Source organism: Doryrhamphus excisus, linkage group LG10, assembly GCF_037039965.1.
Source record: "Doryrhamphus excisus strain RoL-2023G ecotype Guam linkage group LG10, RoL_Dexc_Guam_v1.1, whole genome shotgun sequence".
Taxonomy (NCBI): domain Eukaryota; kingdom Metazoa; phylum Chordata; class Actinopteri; order Syngnathiformes; family Syngnathidae; genus Doryrhamphus; species Doryrhamphus excisus.
In genome coordinates, this window is record NC_136366.1 from 2,519,104 (window position 1) to 2,539,098 (window position 19,995).

General features: G+C 39.0%; 1 protein-coding gene across 30 annotated transcripts in view; it reads left to right on the top strand.

Annotated features, from left to right (window-relative positions):
• The window catches only part of rims1a (regulating synaptic membrane exocytosis 1a), a 64,025-nt gene that overhangs the window by 29,443 nt on the left and 14,587 nt on the right, over positions 1 to 19,995 (top strand). For 2 of the 30 annotated variants that reach the window (XM_078793841.1, XM_078793850.1), the window contains exons 7-22: positions 3,504 to 3,544; positions 3,644 to 3,757; positions 3,888 to 3,987; positions 5,011 to 5,134; positions 5,734 to 5,751; positions 7,114 to 7,160; positions 9,259 to 9,374; positions 9,459 to 9,589; positions 9,735 to 9,906; positions 9,970 to 10,123; positions 12,584 to 12,749; positions 14,361 to 14,465; positions 14,850 to 14,909; positions 17,571 to 17,648; positions 17,936 to 18,025; positions 19,336 to 19,419. In XM_078793841.1, the coding sequence (XP_078649967.1) occupies positions 3,504 to 3,544; positions 3,644 to 3,757; positions 3,888 to 3,987; positions 5,011 to 5,134; positions 5,734 to 5,751; positions 7,114 to 7,160; positions 9,259 to 9,374; positions 9,459 to 9,589; positions 9,735 to 9,906; positions 9,970 to 10,123; positions 12,584 to 12,749; positions 14,361 to 14,465; positions 14,850 to 14,909; positions 17,571 to 17,648; positions 17,936 to 18,025; positions 19,336 to 19,419 (1,600 nt within the window). Of the gene's footprint in view, positions 1 to 3,503; positions 3,545 to 3,643; positions 3,758 to 3,887; positions 3,988 to 5,010; positions 5,135 to 5,733; positions 5,752 to 7,113; positions 7,161 to 9,258; positions 9,590 to 9,734; positions 9,907 to 9,969; positions 10,124 to 10,387; positions 10,442 to 12,583; positions 12,770 to 14,360; positions 14,466 to 14,849; positions 14,910 to 17,570; positions 17,649 to 17,935; positions 18,026 to 19,335; positions 19,420 to 19,995 lie in introns of those variants that run through there. The other 28 variants (XM_058049425.2, XM_078793852.1, XM_058049417.2 and 25 more) reach the window with 20 other exon arrangements.

Sequence of the window (19,995 nt, forward strand, 5' to 3'; positions counted from 1 at the left end):
GTCTCATCCCGGGCCAATTCATCCTGCAGGAGTGCGTCGAGGCTTGCCAAATAGACACATTGCAAGGCTTTCTCATTCCAGCTGCTCTCCCACGCCAAGATCCGGCAGGAGATGGAGTGGTCTGCCACAGATGAAGCGCTGTGACGCACGGGGAGGTGATGGCCGCTAGCCTCCTCCTTCCTCACTGATCATGATCTGATGATCAAACACATGCCGGAACTCCCGGAATATTTAAGGCAGAGGAAAAGCAACACAAATAACTAAACTATAAAATGACCCAAAATACCAACTTGTGTCAACTAGTGTCAACTCGGAGTAACTTTTAAGTAATTTGAACAGCATAAGTAAACAGACACATATTGTACATTACGTATTGTTAAAAAAAACACAATAAAAAACCTCAAATTGAAATTGCAATGTTGCATTTAGATTATTTCCTCAAATCATTCATCCCTTGTTTTAACCCCAACATCTCAGTCTGAGGCACGGCAAGAAGTAGACTTGGATGCTGGTCTCGGCTGAGCTGTTTTTGTCAGTGTGGGTTTTATGCGCATCATCATGGCAGCAAGACACTGTTTCCTTTTTTTAGCTTGAGACTGAGACAGGATCAATTATGAGATGTGGTTGCTGGCAGCTGAGAGGCATCCAGGCTTTTAAATCATTTGACTTTTTAAATTAGTGTGAGATCACCACGGAAACACTCACACTCAAATATGTAGCTTGACCTGGACAGTATAGAATCTGCAATGTGTATACATCCTTCTCAACACTACCAGGTCAACTAAAAATAGGAAGTGACTAGGCAGTATTCTTTGAAAGGTGCAAAGTGACTGTAGCAGGATAGTCAGAGGCTAAGTTATACTCCTACAGTAGGGAAAGTACTCTAACTGTTTGCTGTACTGTAACTGCAGATTTTGCAAGCTTACCCGTTTACAAAGACATGAACAGTCCAGTCCATAATTTTTATGGCATGTCTGTTTTAACACGCAGAGAGTATATCAACAAAAAACAGAACAAGGTATACATTAGTATTTGACTGACTAAAATAATACAATAAGGATGAGCCAATGATTTATTGATTATCCAACTATCAACAAATATTTTGGTATTCCATTAATTACACCCCTGCTATTGGCTATATGATCTGAAAAAACAAACTTAATTTAGACATAGTTAACATCTGGTTTGTGGAGCAAGCGATTCCGATTATTTTATAAGTAATGCTGAATCGATATTAATAATCAGATTAATCTTCAGATTAATTGTGGAGACATGCACCAGGTATCGCGAGCGACAGTATCGTAGTTAGAGTCACAATGTTTTGATGATTGGCTGAGTAGTATCATGTGGGTTGGCTTAACCCACGAACACTATACCATTCAAAGATTATTGTGTCGTGTTATCATTGTGTAATGTCACATATTAGCCACTAGATAGTACTCAAGTGTAGTGTACCTGTGTGAGGCATACTATATTAGCTACAATTGTGGGGTGTCACCAGGCCACGCACCATTCCAATTCCAAAACTACACACAACAATGCAATAGGTAGATAAAACAGACAAGACACTACCAACGTATAATGCAGAATATTAACCAACTACTATGTATATGTGAGCTCTAACCATGTGTATTCTCTGATGAGAAAAAATGGAACCTTGATGGTCCAGATGGCTTCAAACGTTACTGGCATGACAAGAAGATCCCACCTGAGATGTTTTCTACCTGGCACAGTGGAGGGGGGTTCCATTATGATCCGGGGGGCTTTTTCATTCAGTAGAACACTGGAGCTTCAGGTAATGCAGGGTCGTCAAACGGCGGACGGTTACATGCAGATGTTGCAGAGGGCATCCCTCACGACTGAGGGCCCTCGTCTGTGTGGAAACAACGCTGCAGTTCACAATGCTCGCTTGATCAAGGACTCTTCAGGGAGAATAACATCACTCTTTTGGACCATCCTGCATGTTCCCCCGATTTAAATCCCACAGCGAACATTCGGGGATGGATGACAAAGGAAGTTTATGAAAATGGCCATCAGTTCCAGACAATTGATGCCCTTCATGAAGCCATCTTCACCACTTGCAGCAGTGTTCCCAATAGCTTCCTGGAAACACTTGCATTAAGCACGCTCGTACCCATTTTTCATTTGTGATTAACAAGAATGGTGGCGCTACTCATTACTGAGTCCTACTGAGATTTTTTTTAATGTTTTGGTTTGGAGAGTTTTTTGTAATTTTTTGAGCGATGGTCTTAAACTTTTGATTAGCTGATAGACAGCCTATTTCAGTTTAATTGTTATTTTTATGGTTTTTGCCACACTCCCCCTTCTTGCTTTTGCATATTGTAGCTCTAATTAAAAAGGTCAATTCTACCTATTTTTCAACTAGTGTTAAGATTTTGATCTGGTCTGTATATGTTAGATAGATGATAGCTATAGACCAGGCCCTTTAACACAACCCATACTTTGCACGTGACTCAACCATTGCAGAGGATGCACTGAAAATTATGCTTGAGTTATGAAACCGAGAACTCGGTTTGCTTTAAGATTACATAATGCCACTATAAATTGTCACAACTCATCATCCTCATAGTCTGTCTACTGCTAGGCATGCTTGGCTCTGTTTTACTCTATGTCATAACACTGGCGCTGAGGTGCTGCACACATTTTATTGCTGCCTCTCTGTCCATGTATGTAGAAAAGAAGCTATGAATAACATTTTATTTTAAATCTTTTATGATTTTGTCCCTAACAACAACAGCGGGGGAAGTCTTACCTCACAGCCGGGCCTTCTGTTTAGACAGTGTGTCAGTCGTGTAGCTTTTGTTCCTGTCAAACCTGCCGTTGGAAGTGACTGAGTAATTGAATCAGGAATGGACTGACAATGTTGCATGATTGACTGCAGCTGATCGCAGCAGCATAAAATAATTACTTTGACCGCACATTTCATCAATACTATACACAAATCCCTTGTTTTTCGCGATTAATTGGTTCCAGACGCAACAGTTAGACTGTTCATGTAGATAAGTTAATTTTGATTCCTTATTCATAAATTGAATATTTTCATAGTTAAAACATTGAAAACCCGTTTACGTTTGCGACTTTGCGACAAGTTTGAACAAATATTGAGTATTTTGATTGGTAAAGTTCGCTTCAAAGCTCTGGCAGATGGCTCTTGTATTTTGTATTTCACACTTTCATTAAAGACATTACACAGGCTGTAGAAAGTCATGGTGTAAAATAAATGTTTTTGCCACATTATATTATTGGCCACATGCTGACAAATGCAAACTGGCAGGCGCCATGATCCAACTCAGTGCACTCAGACAGTCTCGAAGACACGCTCGTGGCAGCCCCATGTTAGGTTTCTGTCCTGTATTTGACCAGTAAATGTGCAAATTCAGCCATTCTTACTCAAGTCGATGTTTGGAATTATATACTGTAAAAACTAGGGCATCGCTGACAGTATAGTTGTTCACTCACTGAACAATATCTTCATCTTGCAGGCGACTGGGAGTGCTACCCTCATGACCCCACTGTATGGCATGTAAGTCTTTAAGGAGTTTTGTGTTTTGGTTTCTATTGCCAGCAGACATATTGTGGTAAAAAATAATTAAATTTAAGTTACTTTTGTTTTATCTTGCAGCATCCTGTAACCTGGCAGCCATCGAAGGAGGGTGACCATCTGATTGGCAGAATCACCTTAAGCAAGAGGAGCGCATCCATGCCGAAAGAAGCCGGCGCTCTGCTGGGGTTGAAGGTCAGTGTTGGATTGGCTGATTCTGGGATACACACATGCCATGTTTTGTTTTCCAGTGGGTTCAGCTCACATTAAAAATATGTTTTGTTATTCAAAGCATCTCTGTGTCTTCCTTGCTTCTTCCGTGCAGGTTGTAGGAGGTAGAATCACAGAGTCGGGGAGATTAGGTGCCTTCATCACCAAGGTTAAGAAGGGCAGCCTGGCTGACGTGGTTGGGCATCTGAGAGCAGGTAATCAAAACTCTCCTACATCCTCAAAAGAACAAACACTATGATGACAAATATTGTCCAAAATTTATCTTATCATGTTTGTGGACAGTGTTAGCATTAGCAATTAGCATCCAATGAGATTTTTTTTCCCATGTCATCCTGACAGTATACATACTGCTCATAACACGCAGGAGTATGGGAGTTACCAGCAGTCTCAAACTCACATCCCTGTGAACCAATTGCAGCTCTATACGTGTAATGTTAGCAATCTGCAAAGCATGCTGGGAACACTTGATGGCCTTTTTTATGGAATACCTGATGTGGTACAGCCTGACCCAGACTCTTACCTCCAGTAATTTGAGTTTGAGACCACTGCTAAAATGCTTTCAGCAGCATTACAGATTTAAGTTAGTTTTGTTAAAATTATCAAAATAACAATGTCAAACAATTGAACAATGTCTTAAATGTTGTAATATTATGAGAAACATAACAATTAATAAAGTTGTTGGGAAAATTCGGTTACAGAAGGCGTTATAATGTTACATGAATTAAGTCAAAACATTATGACAAAAAAGTCATAACATTCCGAAAACAAAATTGACAAAGATTATGTGAGAAGAAAGTTGAAATATTTGGAAAATTAGAAAAAAGGCCAAAGTTGTTACTAATAAAACCTATATCACAAAGCTGAGATGCAGTTTTTTGTGTTTTAGGCACAACAAGCTTCGGAAAACCATGATGCACATTTTTGCCTCTTTTCTGATAGGTTGCAACTCAAACCACTAACCGTTTATGTTTGGTTCATATTGATTTGGTCTATAAAGGGCCTAACCAATTACTCAATTTATCAAAACAACAAGCTTCAGATGAATCGACTAAGAAATAGTCCTTAGTTGCACTGCAGTAAAACCATACGAACGCATAGTACATACTGTATAATAGGTGGGTATTTTGCCAGTAAACAACTCAAGCGAGAATATAATGTTTACCGCTCACCGCATGAAATCACTTTCACACCGAGTACTGGCCAATGTCTTATTTTAGGGGATGAGGTTTTACAGTGGAATGGGAAGCTGTTACCAGGAGCCACCATGAAGGAAGTCTACAACATCATCCTCGAATCTCAAGCTGAGCCTCAAGTGGAGCTGGTTGTATCCCGGCCAATTGGGTAAGTTGGAACAAGACACACACAGTAGTCAAATGTTCATTATGCTTTTAATTAATTTAGTATTTTTTTGGTTAATTGGATTTATCATTTAGCTAAAAAAAAAGTGCAGTTCCCCTTTAATAGTAATGGACAGGACATCCATACTCTAATGTCTGTGAGGCAACAGAGCACGAAACAGCATTTGCCTGGTTTCGAGACCCCAAAGGCAGCAAATACTTTGAGAACAGGACTGGGCCTAAAATTGAGCCTTGATGTATGCCACAGCGAAGGTGCTGTCTGTGATGTGTAGGGCTCACAGAGGTAAGATGTGACCCACAGTGTAAACTCAATTGCATCTACTGTATATTTCCTGCAGCTACTGTACCTTGTACTTACAGTAAATATTGTGGGATCATATGAAAAGCATAAAATGATCCTGGAAAGTATTCTGTCATGTCACGTATGGCTCATTATTTCTATATGTTCTAATACATAGCGTATTTTACCTGGGATATTTATTATGTGTTCATTTGTGAAGTGTGCAAATTTAAGCTTGGACCACATTTGCTTTGTTGAAACAAAAGTTGAATGTTATAATTTCTCTCCAAACACTCGCAAAGGGTGTATAGAAAATATCAGTAAGTAATTTTACTGTTTTATTAGGATTTTTTTTTGATCCCCTCATGCTTATGGAACAACTGTTTCATTTTGCTGGTACCATTTTGCATCCTGAAAAGGGCAATACTCTCTTTTGTTTACTGTGTATGGGAATATGCACATTTTATCTTTGATGAAAATACATGTCTCTATTTCTCATCTCCATTGTATTTGACATCATTTGACTGTGAAAGGATGCAAAATGCAAAACACCTAACCCTGATGTTTACATTTTTGACTGCTGATTATGATGAAGCACGAGTTTATTTCACTAATGTTGGCTGAATTTATGATTCTATTTTTGCATTTTAAAACGGGCTTTGAGGCAACTTAGTGTCCAGCAAACAAAACCTACAGTTATATAAATACAGTAATCCCTCGCCCTGTTGGACCTTTTTGTGTCTTATTGGGCTCTCATTTGGTGGTGCAGTTCTAGGTGGTGCAGCGCTAGGTGGTGCAGCGCTAGATGGCGCAGCGCTAGATGGCGCAGCGCTAGGTGGCGCAGCGCTAGGTGGCGCAGGGTGGTAATTTGGTTGACTACAATCTGCATTGTGGCTTCTGATGCACAGTCCAGTGGGCCCTGTTTGTCACCTGCGCCATTGGGAGGGATGGAGGCGTGGGTGCGCTGCGCCAGACTGCGCTGCTCACGAAATTTGCAAAGTGCGCTCGCCACACCCCATTCGGCTGGTCTACGAAAATAGACACCGTTATGTCTAGATGTTTCTAATACTGTTAAAAACCACATTGAGAATGTTGTAAACAGGTTTGCTTTTGCTATGGTTTTATTTATGGAAATATTGCATATAAATATTATGAATAAGGAATCCTACTTTTGAAAATTACATTTTTATGGTCCGGTCTGGAACTAATTAACCACAATAAACGAGGGATTATTGTACAATAGTAACCATTTTTAATACAAAATAGATCATGCAGCAAAGAATCCTTTACTTCTTCATCAGGGAACTTTTTATTCAATGAAAAGTGATCAAAATTGAGGGTATAAACATGATGTTACAACTTGATATACATTGACCCTCACTTCACAATTTCTTTAGTTCCCTGAAGCTTGTGGAAGAAATGTTGGTGCTTCTTGCTGTGACCCAACTACTGCTCAGTGTGTATTTATGACAAACGCTCACATCCACATTCATTTGCTTTGCCAAGTCTCCTTATCATGTGACGGTTTAGCTTGAACGTCTAAATAACCCGTTTGGATTGGACTTTATGTTTCAATCAAGCATGCAGCCTGTGCATCCACATCATGACTAACTCCACAATGTTGCAATCAGGCAGTTAGAAACATGCAAATGACTGATATATGTTTGTTTTTTCTATTTCAGTGATATCCCAAGAATCCCAGACACGTCCCACCCTCCATTAGAATCTAGTAGGTGACTCTTTTGTTTGTGCACGTATACACATTACTCAATTGCACAAGTTAAATCCAAGTCCTAAATATGCCTCAAACATGTATTTAATGTATACCTACTCACCACTAAAGAATGATAATATAATATAATAATATAATAATATAATATGATCCATGGACTGTATATATGTATATATAATATATATTGTAAAATTTATATATTATATAGTTTCACCTGTGCGTCACACAGCAACTATGGTGCGTTCGTTCAAGGGCCGCCAAACAAGGTTCGAAATCTCAACCCTTGAAGAAAAAATATTGTCTGAATGACATAAACATGTAAAAATTGTATGTATAAAAAATACAAATATAAATTTACTCAATAAGTGAAATCCGCGTAGCTAATTATATGTGTTTTAAGGCTGTGAAACCTCTCACCATACACTTTATGCACTTTTCTCAGACAGTCATGAGCATTTTAATTAGCATTTTTTCACATTTCTGTTTTGTTTAAGCACTCTCAAAGTTATATATAGTTTTTAATTTTGCTCATGCCTCTTCGGCTGCGGACATTTTATTCTGCGTTTTTGTGTCCTTGTTGAACCATGTTGCTCCTGTCGTCCTGTTTTACTCCTCCTTGTCGTTTTCCATGGCATTTATTTGTTTCGTGGTGGCGCCCTGAAGCAGGATTGGTTACCTATCCATAAATAGTGCGATTTGATACTTACATTTACATAACAGCGCAAATGGTGTGTATTTAATATGGGTCTGACTGAAATAACACAGAATGTATCTGACAGTTTTCACAAGCTCCTGTCCATTTTCAAGCAAACCAGGTACTTAAGCTATAAAACTGGACTAAAGCAGGACAGGATTCCGTACATAGCATGTATAATGCCAAAGACACTGCAGAGTCTCTAGCCTTCCGTAAACGTCATAGTGAATATGGGCCCATATTTATTTGTCCTACATTAACTGGACAGTGTTGATCGATTCTGCTACTTTCAGTCTTTAAAGGTGCCTTTTCCAGCATAAAGTACTTTAAATGTCTATTTCATTCAAAATACTTGTCACCAAATGACACACACAGTTAGGTGGTGAATACAGTGGAGCATTTAGCAGCCAAAGGGCCGCATATTTCACTTAGGAGGTGATAGCACTCCAAAAGCGGCTAAGCAGAGTCATTATTGGACAAAATGTACAATATATGGACAATGATGCCATTCTGTAACTGCATGGTGTGCTCACATAAAAAATACATGATATGGAGGTGTTTTTCTTCACAGCTTTTTAGTGTTGGATCAAATTGGCCGGGAAATCTCTAACAGCAGCAAGGAATAACTTTGATAAACATTTGAACCCTTCATATCCTCAAAGAGCTTCTGACGTACTGGAGGATGCTTCAGACGTGTGTTATCCAGAACACAGTAGGATACCTGTTCAAGAACACATAGTAGTTTAGTAGTTCCTTTGTGAAACTAAATTAAACCAACCAATTACCAAGCTTTAAGCCAATTTGGCATAGTTGTAGTTGTATAGTTACATTTTTTATTATGTAAAAATGAAAAAAAAACACACTCTTAATTTGTAATTTTTTATTGCAACTTTTTATTACAAGGAGTGTAGCACTTGACAGATTACAGGTAGCAAAATGTTGCTAATATCAATACTTCTAATTGGAGTTGATGATTGAAATACAGCTGATTATATAGCTGATTACTTTAATACTGTTCTCCTGAAAGACCTGATGACCCCGATGGTTGTGAGAGAAGGTAGTCACTCTTATGCCATGGACTCTTAATTAATACAGGCTGAACTACATCACATTGACTATGTTTACATGCTCTAAAACAGTCGGATTTTTGAAGTAATTTGGTTTCTGAAGTCTGGATTAGGGTTGACAATTCACTGAAAAATAAATAAGAGACACCTTGTTGACGGAGTCAACTGACCCAATTGTGTTCAACCATACGTATATGCGTTTACCATACAGACTTAAGACACACAAAACATTTAACTTAGTGCAACACATATGCTGCATTCAATGTGACAAGAATATTTCCTTTCTTACCATTCCCTTGCAATCATCGCAATCATGTTTTGTTTTATTTCATAGCAGGTTCGAGTTCATTTGAGTCCCAGAAGATGGAGAGACCATCCCTAAATCTTTTATCTCCCACCAGTCCTGGAATGGTTCTGGATGCTCCGCAGCTAATGCCAGGAAAACTTTCTGTGAGTGCATTGTTATTCTGCTGTTGTGTATTTATTAAGGTGAAGGCTGTGCATCAGATATGTTTGTTTGCGTTTCTCCTCCAGGTGAAGCTGTGGTACGACAAAGTAGGTCACCAGCTAATAGTCAATGTGCTACAGGCAGTAGAACTCCCTCTCCGGCCTGATGGACGTCCGAGAAGCCCCTACGTCAAAATGTACTTCCTTCCTGACCGCAGGTACAACTTTGTTTCACTCTAAAAACTGTTTTACATGATATTGACATTTTTGCTGTAGGGGGTTCGCTCCCATCCTCTGGAAGCATCAACTGTGGAAGTAACGTCTCTGTATTTATGTGGACGTGTCTGTCTGTGTTTAAAATAGTGACAAGAGCAAGCGCAGGACAAAAGCAGTGAAGAAGACCTGCGAGCCCAAGTGGAACCAAACATTCGTGTACACTCACATCCATCGTAGAGATTTCCGCAATCATATGCTGGAGCTGACTGTGTGGGACCAGCCCAGGTCACCAGAGGAGGACAGCATCTTTATGGGAGAAGTAAGTCCACATGAATGGGTTTTGTTTCATGAAGAATTTACAGTGAGAACATTGCCTTCGCAGATCCTTATAGAGCTGGAGACAGCTTTGCTGGATGACAAGCCACACTGGTACCCACTCCAAACCCATGATGTCTCATCCATACCTCTCCCAAGACCCTCCCCGTACCTGTCTCGTCGACACACACACACCGACAATCCCGGCAGGAAGCTGCAGCGTAAGTCTTACAGTGTGTGTGTGTGTGTGTGTGTGTGTGTGAAGCAAATGTACCAAATGATGAGTGTTTATTTGAAGTGTTGTCAAACGTTCAATGTGTGAAAGAGGCTGTCTTGTTTACAAGTCGTAGGCTTTGTATTGCATTTACGTCAATGTTAATGTCTGCTTTCACTTCCCTTCCTTAATATTTTATCTGTACTGGAATGTGTGCATGCCTGTGTGTGCCTGCGTGTGCGTGTGTGCGTGTGCGTGTGTGACTATGTAGGTTCTCAGCGTGTAACAGAGCCTGAATTTGAGGGTACAGCAGTAGTTTCTAAAGGTGGGTGGGGACCCTTTCCTCTATGCAATCTTTCCCATTTTCTTTTATTTGTGCTGTTCTTTGAATATTTTGTTTCCTCGTGAATTGAACAAGAAGTCAGATTTTGTACAAGTATAATAGATATAATATATAGTATGATAGTATAATATAATTTACAAACATTGTTTTATTGTTTTGTCATCAAACTGACGTCGGTTGTGGTCAGGACAGTGCTGACGCAAAGCAGACACGCAAAGCAATGGAATCGCATTCATCATGAAGCAATTCCCTTGGTATTTGCGTGCATTCACAACTTTTTTGAATTAATTTCCTTTTTTCAAAGTTTAGTCATTTTTAGTCACTGTCATTTCAGTGGGTTTAATCTGCAAAGAAAGGTCATTTAAAAATACATATTACATTACAGACTACATATTATCACAACGCCTTTATTTGTATTTTTCTTTATTTTGCCATTTTTTATTTTTGAAAATGATTAATTTCGGCAAAAAAATTTACATTTGCTTAATTATGCACATTTTTTTTACTAATAATACATTGTATTGAAACAGCCTGATTTATTGATTAATATATTAAAAAAAATTCAAGGGACAAAATGATGAGGGATTACTGTATTATTAAATAAAAACAATGACCTTAAAGATACAGTACACCCAACTGACCATATACTGTATGTAGAACAGTTTCTCTTTTGTAGAGAAAACCCAATGAACTCCAATGTAGACAATGTGTTGATACTGTCCACCCCCCAAGATTCAAATTAATAAATTTTAGGGGAAAAAAGAGTTGTTTTTGTCAGAAAATTGATAGTTTTTTGTGTAGATAACAGATGTCATTCACTTTAAATGGTAAATCGTTTATAAAGACATATTTTCCATCAAGCATTGATTTGCACTTTTTTTCGGCGACCCATGAACACACCACAGATGCTGTGCTAAGATGCAAAAATATTAAATATATTACTTATATTCAACTTCTATAACATGACTTTGAGTCCTTTAGTGGAGAAAAAACATTACCTGACAAAAAAACTCACTTGAAGCAACACAATTGCTTCAGTTATAGAAGGTAGGAATAAATCAACATTAGAAGGCACGCTGATTGACAAGAACTTTGCAATCTTTTTTTGCCCAGCTTCATGCTGATACAACTGTCAATACAATTGTTTGTTTTGTTTGTTTGATGTATGGACTCGGTTAGCGTACCTTTTGGGTTTTATCGAACCTTCTGGTTAGTAATGACCACTAACCAAGGTTCCACTGTACATACTGGCTAAACAAGAAAATAATGAGTTATTTATCTGATTGACGTATCATATGTGACAGAATTCTGTCACTTCTGACTTTTTCCGAAAGTTCCTGTTCTTTGATAGAGCTTCGATCAACTCTTTCCCAGATAGGTTGATGAAACAATAATTTAGTAAAGCAAACCATCTGGTGTGTCTGGGTAGGTATAAATGGCAAAGTAAAACATGGTGGTACTACTCAAAGAGAAACTAGCGGGCCAGTGTAAGCTTTGAAGGACTGCACTGTTGGAAATGAAGCCAGGGACCTTGGGATCAAAACAAAGCCCAGCAAGGCTGTACAGATCCCTTCAAGGCTTATCATTGTCTTTATTTCTATTTTTATCTTGAGAGAATGTTCTGTTGCAACAACAAAGAAATGTGTATTTCATATATTTTAAAAATAGCACTCTTCCTTTTTAGTCAATATTTCTTTTCTGTAACCAAGGCCTGTTTTAGTTGTTAAATATGCAGTTTGCTTTAGATAATGCATTTTATATCAAAACATGTTTTATGAGTGCAGTGGATCCTCTCTCAAAGTGCAAAAAATGTGAGTAATTGAGAGGACCATGAAAATTTTGACATTACTGTATTGTACTGTACATACAATCAGGTTCCTTGAGGAAGCTTTGCATGTACACAGTGAACTAGTTTGACATTTACACCTCCTTCACTTCGGTGCAAACAAAAATAACACAATAAGTCACACATGTGTAATTGCACCACCTCCCCAATGTTCTATAGGTGTAATGGCCAGGGATCCTAATTCCGAGTAGTCTAAGATAGGACTTGGCTCCAAGCACCACAGTCTTTGGCCTTTTTATTCACCTTGTGTGTGTGTGTGTGTGTTTACTGGCACCTAGCAGCAGAGGGGCGTGGCAGGGAGCGACAACGGGAGCCCACAACCACCTTGGAGGTGCCCAAGCGCCAGAGGACAACCTCACATCATATACGTTCTCGCTCAGTCTCCCCGCACCGTGAGGAGCAAGGATGCATTCGGTCCAGGCCGGCCAATGTCCCTGCACAGAGGTGAGGGCTTGGACTAGAAGGTAACAAATTGCTGCATGCAAAGAGGCAATAATGATGTTTGACATTAATAAAAGCATCACACTAATTAGTCAGTCACTCACTGACCTGCACGTCGACATACGAAGGTGGGGTGAAACATTCACAGGCTGACTAAGGCTGACAATTGCGTGGTTTCCTTTCAGAGAAAACCACATTATTATGTTATTAAATACCTGCAGAACACGGGGTTGGCCTCTAAGGATACTCATGTGTGAGCTTGTTTGCGACATTAGAGAAGGATTCTCAGATGTGACAGTTTATTGCATTGGTTTTTTGCAAGTTTCTGTCACGTCTCAACCAAAGTAGGCAGCCAAACTCCAGTCAGAACTCAGCCAGGATGTATTCACAGAATGTCACATTTTATATGCTTCTATGCTAGGACTACATTAAAAAGCCATGTGGAATGAAACTATGGAATGGATTGAGTAAGGAAATCAAACAATGCACAACGATGAGCCAATTCAAGAAACAATACAAGCAGTTGATGTTTGCTAAATACAAGGATGAAGACTGATGTGCTATATATATCACTATATTGACACTTACTATGGTACCCATTATGTCATTGGATGCTCATATCACCTTGTACTTCAGTACAAGACAAAAAAAAAAACAAAAAAAAAATTTTAAAATAAAAATAAAAACATAAAAAAAAAAAAAAAAAAACCTCAAACAATTTTACTGCATTTTTATGCTTAAAAATGCAAAATTTTGGCATAAATATGAAGATTTTTTATGACTAACAATGGGCCGTATTCAAACGCAAAACAGCATGATTCATTAATCAATATATACCGTATTTTCCGGACTACAAGTCACACTTTTTTTCACAGGTTGGCTGTTCCTGCGACTTATACTCCAGAGCGACTTATAAATGAAAACTGTTTATGTTACATAAACTGGACGCTTTTTCTGTTCATGTTTATTTTTTTGTGTAGCTGAATAACCATTGTGCTAGCATATCTTACACTTATTCAGCCTGTTATCTATTCTTTTATTAATGTTAGAACTTGCCTTCCAAGAGGACGTAATGTCTGTTTTGGTCAAGTAGTTTGGAAAATAAATTACCCGCAAAAAATGCGACTTATGTATGTTTTTTTCTACCTAACTATGCATTTTTGGCCTTGTGCGACTTATACTCTGGAGCGACTTATAGTCCAGAAAATACGGTATATTTGGTGAGATATAACCATTATGAACTGTTCAGGTCATCACTTTGCTCTTACGTGGAAATACCAAGGTCAACTATCTTATTAGTGTTGCATTTAAAACACTACTATTCAGACATGTTTCCATCAAGCATACAGAGTACATATCAGTTCAATATTTATGAAAGGAAAAAGCTATAATAGATGATAGATTGAGACAGAGGACGATTGTTGGACGCTAACAAACAGGCCATCTACTGATGAAATGGCCAACTACTCTAAAACTCGTTGTCCTGCCAGTTCTGCTTTTACATCCGGAGCCAAATGAACCCGGTCAAGAATTTCCAGCCATACTGCTACGACACGACTGTGACATACTGTAAGTACTTTAAGTCTTTATTTTGAACTTGTCTTCCTTTGTCAGGAGTCTAGACGAGGAGATTTCACACTCCATGCGTTCCCGCTCTCCCACCCGCTACTACGACTCTGCTAGAAGTCACCACAAGGATGAGGAGTACCTGGATGACAGGTATGCCATCTTAGTCTTGTCTTATTACGTGGAGCCATACTGACTGCTCAATTGTATGCACTGCTGGAAAGTGATATCAAATTGATATGTGCGCGTGTGTGTGTGTGTGTTTTTGAATGTCTGCTGTCATTGTTGGTGAAACTTCAATCTGTCAAATGAAATACTTGTTGTTTCTTTGCGCTTCTGTTCAGAAATGTTGCCTTTTTACGGTTGGCATCTTTGGCTCTTGAACAGGGTTCGGTGGAGTAGTGATTAGCTGTTTTTGAGCGTGTGTTTGTGCACAACATCCTCTCGTTCCAATTCACTCTCTTCACCCTTTGCTCTCCTGTTTTGGGGAATTGTTGTTGATTTTCCTCTTGTCATGCATCACCATGGTTACTACAGCGAAGTCATCATGATTCACCAATCAATGCGAGGCAAAAGTGCTGAATGCATCCGCTCCAGGTAACTCGGCCAATCACATCATACTTATTGTTGTTTGGTTCAATTGTTGTTTAGTTTGTTGGTGTTCAATTGTTGTTCTGGGTGTGAACTCCTCAAAACTGTGCGTGGATGGTATTTAGTGCCAGTGCCTTGTGATTGAAATTCATATTTTTTAACTATTATGGGTGAAAAATATGTCTTATAGCTGTGAATCTGAAATAGCGGGTTAGGAAAATACTGTATTTTCTGGACTATGTTGCTCTGGAGTATAAGTCCCAGGACCAGTCAAACCATGATAAAAAGTATGACTTGTAGAAAATGTGGGCTATTATTTAAAATATATTATAAAAATATTTGTATAAAAAAGTACCTCACATATCAGAAAATGGCATTAAAACATTGTATCGTGTCCTGTGATTGGCTGGCGACCAATCCAAGGTCCAAGCAACCATCCAAGATCGATCCTAAGGCCCCCAAAATGGACCCTCTCAAAGCCTTGACTGCCCATTTTATCCATCATTTATAATTATTTAGCATTATTTTCTGCATGTGTGGCTGCACGGCGGTCGAGTGGTTAGCGCACAGGCCACAGGCTAGAAGACCCGAGTTTGATTCCACCCTCAGGCATCTCTGTGTGGAGTTTGCATGTTCTCCCTGTGAATGCGTGGGTTTTCTCCGGGTACTCCGGTTTCCTCCCACATTCCAAAAACATGCTAGGTTAATTAGCGACTCCAAATTGTCACCATAGGTATGAATGTGAGTGTGAATGGTTGTTTGTCTATATGTGCCCTGTGATTGGCTGGTCACCAGTCCAGGGTGTACCCCGCCTCTTGTCCGAAGACAGCTGGGATAGGCTCCAGCACGCCCGCAACCCTCGTGAGGATAAGCGGTAGAAAATGAATGAATGAATGTATGTTGTATTAATATTATTAGATGTCTGTAGCTGATTTATTGAATTTAAAGTATTTCCTACTGTTAAAATGGGTTGATATTTTAGCATGTCAGTTTTTGTTGGACATTTTGGAACGAATTAATAACCCAAGGAAGCAAATATAGTGTGACCTTAAAAAAACTTGGTGGTTTTCTCAGGAATACCAACGTTGTTTATTTCTCACTGGTCATTACAACTACAGTGGATATAATTCACAAACAAACACTGAAGCAGCAAAGATTAAGATTAAGATATGCCTTTATTCGTCCCTCAGTGGGGAAATTTGTATTGCACAGCAGCAAGAGTACAGAGTCAGTTAAGCAGTACAAAATACACAATATAGAAAAATAAACAATATAAACAGCCCAAGTATTAACAGAAATCAACAGTTTTTCCCAGAGTTATATACAATACAGTATGTAGATAATATGAAACCAGATGAGATATACGTATGACCAGTCTATACACTGAGATCCTGTTAGAGAGTTAATATGAGGCATTATGGAAATACTTCACATAGAACTTAGTATATTGCATTAGAGCCCATAATATTGCACATGGAGGTTTATCAGATATTGCACAGTGAATGGGGTCTGGAGTAACTATACTGACTAAAAGCTAGTAAGTTAGTAAAACAAACATTTGAACCGGACTGTAATAATGTTTTAGCATGCTTATTGTCGGTGTGGTCCTTCCTATTCTCACAGTCAAAAAGGTAAGTTGCACTTTGTGTCTCTAATAACGAGTGGCGGTTCTAGCTATGGGCCACTATGGGCGTTCTCTTGGTGGCACCGCACTGCTCAGCGCTTATTTGCTCATCAGGTCAGGATACGTGTCGGATGGCATCCTCCATCCTGCACACATGAAGTAGATCAAATCAAAGCAATGAGAGACGACGAGCCATCGTTGTCACAAGTCAACATCTCTGTCAATTTAAATAAGGACATAGTTAAAGAGCTGACTTTGACTCTGACAAACTTGATGGGCGGTGACCAAAATGTGCAGGGAAGTTGTGACGATTGGACAATGTGCGAGAAACTGTAGGAATCTGTTGAATTTGCAATCAGTGCGATCACAACATCCCGAAATTTAGCATTGATGAAGCGGTAGGATGTGCCTTAGCCGGAAGTAAACAAATAAAATACAGGTTTTTCAGTGGTTGCATATGTTGAACTATAGGGAATTAGTGCTCCGCTTTGTTGTACTGACCGCAGATAGAATCTGAAAAAGGGCAGGGCAGCATAAGCAGCGTGTGGTGTGGGAGATGATGGTAAATATCGAATAAAATCAACATTTGATGTGGCAATAAATTGATTTTTTGTGTTTGGGGGGGAGGAGGGAATCAAAGGTCTGGCACAGGGCGCCACTGAAGCTAGAACCGCCACTGCTGATGACAATGGTACAAGCATATGTCAAACCACATTGCTTGGGAACAAGTTTTTTGATTCCTGGCTCAAAAAAGGCATCTGGCATCATGCATATTTGGATTTATAACCCCTTAAAGGAATAACATGCAAGCTTAGACTGTGATTTTTGCAAAAGACCATACTGTGGAAATTCATCATTCATCATAGTTGTCTTCTACACCACAAGATACTCCACTGCATAAAATCACTGTTAAACTTGCCACTTTATTTGCCCTGTGGAACTCCACTGTCTTTTGTCAGCACAACCAATTTCTTTTTTCTTCCCCTGTCTTGCAATCGTGTCCGTTTTGTTGCTTCTGTCTCTGGCGTGCATGTTTAATTTAGGACATCAACTAGGCACTATAAAACACTCCCAACCAAGATGCCACTTTTATTCAACAATGCCCACAACAACATGAAAAGGTAAGAAAAAAAGGGTATGCTTCAAACGAAACCGTGTGTGACGTGTTCATATACGTGTTCATATACATGTATTCCCAACTGTACATGCTAAAGACATACAGTACACATCTTCCATCCATCCACATCATTTTTCCTGACATAACATTTTGGGAATCCAACCAGACATTTGTTTGAAGTGTGTTTTTGTGTTTGTCCATTGTTTTTCTCTGTGGTTGACCTCTCCCCCCCCTGTCTCTCCTCTCCATCCTCCTCCTCCTCCTCCACATGTTGTGCTGTGATGCCCCTAGTGATCTTCAAGCTTCCCTGGACAGGGTTAGGAGTGCTAGCACCAACTGTCTGACTCCAGATAGTCATGCCCCCTCACCCGAGTTGGAAAGGTACCATGCTTTGTATCCCCCCCCCACCCCCTCCTGCAGTGCTGCCGTAATCCTCTTCCTCCCCTGCCTTCAGTGATGCTCCCTTGCCCTTCTCCCCACAATATTTAGCCCCACAATCAAACCTCCCACCCCCCTCCTCCCAGGCGCCCACTGAACACCTCTTCTCCCTTTCTACCCACATATAAATTGCATGCATTTAGACTTTAAGATGTTTGTATTTCTTCAATGATCGGTGACGTTAATCCTGGATCTTTACTAACTTGTCAGCATCTCAGTTGTCTTTCCCCCTCCTTTATCATAACCAGTCTCAATTGTCTGCTTGGTGGGAAGGATTAGTACAACTAGCTGTCCATTTCTGTCCTAAAGACTTAATGTTGCCTGTGTCTTGTATCCATAACTAAATTGCATCACTGACGCCCATGGTCTACAGTATAAAAGAGCTGTTAAATTAAGTTAAATTATTATTATTTTATTAGATTTTTTAAAATAATAATTACATTTAATAATTTAATAATGACTTAATCATTTAATATTTTTAATATGTTAATTTTAATAATAGTTCATTTTATTAATAATAATAATAATAGTTTGATAATCTGAAAGTGTAAGCACTTCTAACTCGCGGCGTTTAAGCAGCATTTTCTGAGCAGCATTTGAGTATGATCATAAATCCCAGAAAATGCACTCAAAACATTTTTTTTCAACTTCAATGATGTAGTGTCTTTGAACGCAACGTCTCATTGCTCATACCGCTGTATATATACACTTGTCACTTGTCATAGACTTTTCCCATTTAGCTTTCTTTTCATAGAATACTGAAAACATGGGCGTATTTTAGACATAGTTGCAAGTGGAGATTAATCATGATTAATGTATTTATTTGCAAACTGTGACATTTGACAGCCCTAATGTAAATATAATACATGGAAGATGATGCACATCATCATTATTATAGGAAATATAACAGTCGATGTCGCCCTCAAGTGGTGGAAATAAAGCACTGCAGTTTTATTTTATTTGTACACTTTACTGTGCTGTCTTATATTTAGCATTACAATTTTCCCCAAAAGCATTTTTATTTTATTGAAATGAGTACACAACATTTGAGTAGATAATTTGCTGATTTCCTTTTTAATATTCTTGTGAATTTGGTAAACATGATCAGATAAAATATACCAGCATAGTAGACAAGGTACTGCATATTGTGGTGTATGGTGTATGGTGTGTTTTGGAGATTTCCTCCTCAAATTACTGGACATTAGTTAAGTTTTTTTTTTTTCAATGAAGTTATTTTTCCTTGTGCACAATAGAAAATCATTGTCCCATTCCTTGCCCTGGAGACGTCCTCCCAGTCCCAGGATTTTTATCCAACATGCCTCCCCTGAAGATGACAGGTACCCTTGTGTGGAGCCATGACCTGCACTCTCTTGATTCTGTTCAGTTTGACTTGTGACCTAAACTGTGACGTCCCTACTACAGACATCTGTGTCGAATCCTGATCAAATGGGGTCAATTGAGTTTTTAGGCAAAGCCTGGCAATGAATTTATTACTTTCTTTTTTATTTATGTTTCCATTTTCTAAAGCCGATCCACAACTTCTTCGGTTCGGTTGTTATGTTACAGACACTCCATGGGGGGCCCATAAAAGAAAAATCCCAATATTTACGTAGTTCTTTTCCAAGGCCCCTTGCATAATGGAGTCTCAAAGATGTAATCGGTGACGCTCAACCCGTCCAGCCCCACTCCACTCTTCAAATTTCAGTTAATTTATATTTATATATTAATAAATCATCACTGTTTTGTGGTTGAATATGGCTGGCTAGGCTAATTTTATGCAACTTTTGTTGAAATTAAGCGTTGCTAAGACATTTTAAAGACATGATGGTATGCACTATTTAACGAGGTGTCAGTAATGTTACATTGACGTGACAATAGCAACCACAGACAAAATGCCGAACACCACAAAATGT